Source organism: Carassius carassius, chromosome 22 (genome assembly GCF_963082965.1).
Source record: "Carassius carassius chromosome 22, fCarCar2.1, whole genome shotgun sequence".
In the NCBI taxonomy this organism is placed as follows: domain Eukaryota; kingdom Metazoa; phylum Chordata; class Actinopteri; order Cypriniformes; family Cyprinidae; genus Carassius; species Carassius carassius.
Window position 1 is genome coordinate 21,462,911 of NC_081776.1, and position 7,266 is coordinate 21,470,176.

The 7,266-nt window shown below is 33.7% G+C and overlaps 1 protein-coding gene across 1 annotated transcript; it reads left to right on the forward strand.

Moving 5' to 3' along the window:
• Positions 1-680: 680 nt before the first annotated feature.
• LOC132099107 (gastrula zinc finger protein XlCGF57.1-like) lies at positions 681-6,879 on the forward strand. Its single transcript, XM_059505556.1, has 2 exons — positions 681-1,031; positions 4,501-6,879. Exons 1-2 carry the CDS (start codon positions 947-949, stop codon positions 6,177-6,179), a joined length of 1,764 nt encoding a protein of 587 aa, XP_059361539.1. The 5' UTR covers positions 681-946; the 3' UTR covers positions 6,180-6,879.
• Positions 6,880-7,266: the final 387 nt, after the last annotated feature.

The window sequence follows — 7,266 nt, forward strand, 5'->3', positions numbered from 1 at the left end:
AGTTCCATATTACAAATATAGCACTTAAAGACTGAGTATTGACATTCAATTTAATCAAATGAAATAAATATAAAAACCTCAACACATCACATCATGTTACAAGATTGAGAACTGTTTCGTTGCATTTTAACTTTTCGTTTATATAAGTGCTTCTGAGAAAGGTTTTAATTCATTTCTGAACCAGGAATTTGTGTATAAAACGTTTGCCCAATATTATAGTGTTACCATACTAAGCTGAAATAAAACACAGTACTTCGTTATACCATATTAGATTCTACATTATTCAAAAATATGTAAGGTTCCAGAAGGGTCTGAAAATGCCTCCAAAAAGATTTCCAGACAGTGTTATTTAAATTAGCGATCCCTGCAGACCTCTCAAAGCCATGAGCTTTTTAACCATGACCTGTCACTATTCTAAAGGATACAAACAACTTATAGCAAAGCCGATTTTATTTACTTTAATTACTTATATTATTTTATTTTCATGCACTGATACAGAATCTTTCATGTCAGCATCGCTTTTCGTCGTATGATTTGTTTGTTTACCGTATTTAGATTCTATTCACTTTTTTTTTTTTTTTTTTTTACTTGTGAATGGGACTTTTATTTTGGTTTTGGCGATGTGACGTGATAAGTCTGCTTCGCACTTTGCAACTCTCTGGCGTTTGCGATCGGGCTGGACAATGGTTTGTGTTTTGAAGCTTTTAAAATGTTTAAATTAAAGTGTTTCAATACAAAGCGTTAATTTTATTTAACACTTTAGCAGTAACAGTTATATAACATAATTAATGTGGAATGTATTACTGTAACGTTAATGCTTTATGAAGGATTGATTAACGTTCTTTATGTCTTTTTAGTGTGTGTTCTCCATATTGTGAATCACTTCATTGTAAACCCGGATTCGTTCATCGGCCATTTGTGACATACTTGATATACTATTATATAAATGGCGCTTATTAAAGAGGAGAGTGAAGACTTGAAGATTGAAGAAACATTCAGAGTCAAACAAGAAGATATTGAGGAACAAACAGGTTGGTTTTCATTTTTCAAAGCTGAACTCTGATATTTCTGAAGTATGTAATTAGTGACCTAAAAGCTTTTATTTGTAATGGAGCTGGTCATGTATGTCATAATAAATATGTTGAAATCAGAAAAATAAGTAGCATAAAACAAAACAATTATTTTGTGTGAAATAAAATTATTAAAGTTAAATTATGAAAACCATCCGTTTCATTAAAAACCATTATGCAACAGTACAGAAAAAAAAACCCACAAACAAAAACATTTATTTGGCAAACTGTGAAATGTGAGTGATGAACTAGCTTGTATAAAATCTTGTGAGTGAATGTTGTTTCTTAGTTTTTATAATGATGAAATTTAATGAAAATAATGCAAATAGCGTTTAAGGATTGGTAAGAAATACTTGTGACTTTCTAATGTTTACAGATAAGGATATAACTGTAAGATGTGAATGTGTACTGATAAAAGCACATTAAAATCGTTAGAACATTTGTCAAAGCAGTACAAGCACACGTTAAACTATCCTGTTTTTGAGTTTTTAACTTGGGTTATGCACTTTTCCCACAGCAACTCACTTTTTGTCCTGAACTATTTTGATGTATTTTGTCCAAAGAAATGCGTTATTCACCACTGTAAAGTGACATGATGTTTATTCATGCACTGGACGCAGACATGATTAATCAATAATCTAATTAATTTGTAATAAGTTTCATCATTGATTTTTGGTTTGTTGATTATTGCTTTGGTTGTTGCATTACAATGTTTCAGACTGTAGTACTGCTGTATGACTAAATAAACATCAAAATGCAGATATAAAACTGTACCTTTCTTGTGAAACAAGGAAGCAGAGAATTTTAATATAATAAAGGAAATTAATTGGATTGAACTGTACAAACACAAGTGGTCAGGTGTTGTGCTACAGCGCACATTCTATCAGTTGCAGTTCTGGTGGCTCAGATCTCAATATACTCTACAATGTGACATACATTTACATGATATGTTAACTCAGTCTTCTCACTGCACTTATTGCACTGCAGTTGGTTAGCTGTTAGATTTACATATAAACACTGTCAGCTCTGTAAAATTCTCTCCACAATCATTCAATGCTTGTAGAAAAATGTCTATGATTTTGGATAAAAGGACTTTATCTTGCTTGTTTATTGTTTCGAAATCATGTTACTCGCTATCGGGTGTCTGTTAGAACAAAATACTTTAAATTGTTTTCAACGTGCACAGTAACAGAAATGTATAAATGTTAAAAGAACAAGTTGAACTGATATAATATGCATCAATATCTCTTCCCTTTGTGACTTGAAATGACAAACATGTGAAATGTGCTGTGATTCCAAGTTGCTTCAAGCGCATCAATCTGCGCACCGGATGCACACACTTTAATTACTTTGTACCACACTGAATTTGTTTTGTCCTATCTATCATATGTTGTTGCATTAATAAAAAATGGGCTATAAATTTTAAAGAAATGTCTTTTTAATATTACAGTATATATTTATATAAATATTGTTTTTCGTGAGTGAGTTTAACAATACAAATAGCAATGTGTAATATTTTACCAAATTTAGTGCTACAATTTTTTTTTTCCTCTCCTCAGTAAATGTTTTTTTTTTTTTTTTAATTATAGTGTACTGATTTTCCCAGAATAACTTTTGCTGCTGAATTATCCACTAACATATTTTATAATATATTTATTTTCATAGATTAGGGATATAAATATATTTTTCATATTTATTTGTATTTTTATTATATTTTCTTCATAATAAAGTAGTCTGTATTTTGTAGATATTGAAAGTGTGATTATCAGTTCCACACACAGAGATATAGAAATTCTACATTGATTTGCAAAAAAGGTGGACCGGAGCATCTCGGTTTGTGTGGTACGAAAAACTGCTTCTCTGCTAAACTAAATTGAGATGAAAACTTTTTATTTTTTTATATATTTTAATTAAATAATATTATTTATTTTATAATTATTATTTATTTATTTTTGCATATTTGGGATTGAGCTAATAATCAACCAGGGGCTTGTACCGTGATGGTAGCTAAACAAACTCAGGGTTGCAGAATTATTCTTGATTTGTCAAAACCAAACTAATCTGGCTTTGTTGTTACCATGACGCTGATTATCATCATGAAACTTGAAAGTGTGACATCAGTAATAAACAGCCAATCACATGCCTTGAATTTAAAGATTGAATAATACAAAAAATTTAAACCCATTTATAGAGCAAGTTGAAGGTGTTCGTGTTCAGGATAACTTGGGGTTAGTGATTTTATTGTGTCAGACATGTCACTTTGCTTGAAACTAGTCAAATTTTGGTTTGAGATCTCTAAACTAGAACATAACCTGCCCCAGAGCATGCTAGCCGTGGAGCGTAAGTAACAATGAACACCACTAAAAGCCAAACCACTTTCATGGTGCCTAAGAGTCGTCAAAAAGTAAACTGAAATTATTCAGTTTAGAATAAAAAAACAGTTATGTGATTTATTGGTACTTTTATTTCACATGTTGAATGCTCGTATTTTCTTTTGTGCTTAAGTGAAATTACATACCGTTTGCGCCACATCATTCGCGACTGCAATTAAAGAAAGCATGCTACAAGCACAGTATAATGTCTGACAAGACAGGATAGTTCATTTTTCTAAGGTGAGAGATTTTTTATTTCATAACAAGTTACAAAAATAACAGTAGAATAAGGAGATTGACATTAAGCCTGACAACATCTCATCTCACCGAAGATACTGAATTGGGACAGCACGTTTTTCTTAAACTGCAAAAATAAAATTTCAATAGCTTTCACGGATATCTTTCAAAATGAAAGTCTCTTATCAGAAAAACACTACGAAAAAAAAACGTTTTTTATTGGTCATGTTTTTTTGACTGTACATTCCCCGACCCACTTTTAAGAAACACTAGTGTATAGGGTTCTAGCATTAATTTTGTTTGCTTTGAAGCTTTAATGCTTTCTTGTTGGTTTTGATGTCTGTTGCTTTGAACCATTAAACTGGGTGTTAGTGCCATAAAGACATTTTTTTATGTTTATTTATATTATTATTATGTGTTCTTTATATTAAGAGTGAATACAGTTTGCATATTTTGTGATATTTATATTGCATACATGACTTTTCATCGGCCAATTTAGATTTTATATGGTTTATGTGAAAGATACCGTTGATATTTTGAACTGTAAGAAGGAAGGGACTTGATGTAAGTCTTCTGACTGTTATTTTAAACTATATTTAATTTGAAGCATGAAGTAGTGTAGCAAAATACTTCTTAAGTTAAATTTGTGATTTTTGTTGTAACCTGACAAATGAAAAATTGTAAAACTGTAAAATGAAAGTTCATGCTTTTAATCTTCAAAACCTTTGTGCTGGTCCCCTATGGAAATGGTGGAGAACAGAAAGAAAAATAGATCCCCATTAAACTAGGGTTAACCTGTATTTGTATTTGTTCCATTTTAGAGCAGAAGACACTAAAAGAGGAGAGTCAAGAACTGAATGAATTGGAAGAGAAATATCAGTATGAACTGAAACATGATTTCATTACTGGAGAAAAATACATACAGACAGAAAAGCCTTCATCACAAAAAGGAGCTCTGAATACAGAATATAACAAATGTTTCACCTGCCGTCAGTGTGGAAAGACTTTCACTCAAAAACCAAACCTCAATGTTCACATGAGAGTCCACACCGGAGAGAAACCTTTCACCTGCCAGCAATGTGGAAAAGGTTTCACTCAAAGAGGAAACCTGAAAGTCCACATGAATATTCACACTGGAGAGATTTCTTTCACCTGCCACCAATGTGGGAAAAGTTTCACTCAAAACGGAGCCCTTAAAAGGCACATGAGAGTTCACACTGGAGAGAAGCCCTACACCTGCCAACAGTGTGAAAAGAGCTTTACAACAGAACTAAACCTTAGGTATCACATAAACATACACACTGGAGAGAAGCCATTCTCATGTGATCAGTGTGGAAAGAAGTTCAAACGTAAAGTAAACCTTACTTGCCATATGGGAATTCATTCTAAAGAGGAGAGTTTTAAATGTCATGAGTGTGGAAAGAGTTTCAGTCATAAAGTAAACCTCAAGAATCACATGAGACTTCACACTGGAGAGAATCCTTACATGTGTGTTCAGTGCGGAATGAATTTCAGATATAAATCAGCCCTTAATTCCCACTTGACAACTCACACTGGACAGAGTCCTTACACCTGCAAACTGTGTGGGAAGAGCTTCACACGAGAAGTAAACCTCAAGTATCACATGAATATTCACACTGGAGAGAAGCCATTCACATGTGATCAGTGTGGAAAGAGTTTCAGACGTAAAGTAACTCTTAGTCAGCACACGAGGATTCACTCAAGAGAGAACTCTTTTAATTGTGATCAGTGTGGAAAAAGTTACACAAGCATGAAACGCCTAAACAGGCATATAGTAAGTCACTCTGCAGAGAATGTTTTCAAATGCCAGCAGTGTGGAAAAAGTTTCAGTCATAAAATAAGCCTTAAGGCTCACATGAGACTTCACACTGGAGAGAAACCTTACACGTGCCCTCAGTGTGGACAACGTTTCACTTATAAACCATCCCTTGATTACCACATAAGAGATCACACTGGTGAAAGGCCTTATATATGCAAACAGTGTGGAAAGAGCTTCTTACAAAAAGGAAATCTGAAGACTCACATGATAATTCACACCGGAGAGAAGCCTTTTAAATGCCAGGACTGTGGAAGGTGTTTTAATCGTAAAGTAAGCCTTAAGACTCACATGAGAATTCACACTGGAGAGAAGCCTTACACATGTCCTCAATGTAAAAAGTGTTTCTCATATCAAAGAGCCCTTCAACTTCATTTGCAAGCACATTCTGGAAAGAAACTGCAAAGTTCAGAGTGTGACAAAAATTTGAATTTGAAAAATCACCCGTGCATTCACTCTGGAAGAAGGCGATTTAATTGTGATCTTTGTAATAAGAAATTTATTTTGCCGTCACACTTACAGATACACCTGAAAAGTCACACAGAAGTGAGACGCTATTTGTGTCCCTTGTGTGGTAAGAGGTTTAAATGGCACAGCAGTTTCAAATGGCACCAGAAAATACGGACCTGTGTGAATATAAGGCTCCGTTCACACCGTAGGTAAACGCATGCCATCAAGCACTGTCAAGAGCATGCCAAGCCAACAGGTGGGCGATATAATCTCAACCGTAAAGCCATGTTGGCCAATCAGAAGCCTGAAAAAGTTTCCAGTAGACAGAGATAACAGCACTGGGTTCGACGTCACAAGCCAAAAATGCCTGTTTCGCTGTCTACATAACACTGCAACTGGAGTTTGAAAATCTTCACCTTGGCAGGCGTTTTCAAAAATGTTCAGTTTCAGTGACCCTCTGCCTGCGTCTGGATGAACGGCCAAACCGCAAATAAAAAGCTGTGGTTATAAAATTTAATCGCGTTTGTGTGGACCAGACCTAATTTCAATTTCAGGTGTCATTCCATTTCATGTATTGATTGATGCCTTGGGATAAAAATATTAGTAATATTAAACTTCAGTCTTGCTGTGAAATGCCACAATGTCACGGAAAGATTGTAAATAAAGCGACATAAAAAATGAAATAAACACCGAACTGCATTATTTGATTGTGTTTAAGTAAGAAAATGCAAAGGTAAACATGTTTGCAGTCTGGACTATATAAAGGGGATATTGGATGCACGTTTTCCACAAGTTGTTATGATTCTTTAGAATCTTCATGAAATGTTTGTAACACAGTTTGGTTGAAATTCCTCAATGATCATGTAAAACAACACCTTTTTTACCATGTCAAAAAAAGCTCTGTTCACAGCAACCCATTTAAATCTCTTTAAATTATAATGTGCTACTATTCACCACACTCCTCTCTTCCGTGGAGCGTGTCAACACAAAACAAATAAATGTAATCTGCATAAAAAGCATTGTTTACACTTAAGGGAAAGAGTAAAAATTACTCAACCATCTCAGCATGTTTTTAATACTTAATAAAATACATATTTATACGCATTTCACCCCTAACATGTCAGGCCCTGTCACAGACTAATTTGTATATATTAGAATGGTTTCCTAATGAATTTCTTTGATAGAAATAGCATTTTCATTTCACATGTCCCTGATTGTATCTAACCTGGTTTTGTAATTCCTATAAGAAATATAAGCAACTTTTTGGTCAACTGTAGTACAAAAAAAATCACAGAATACC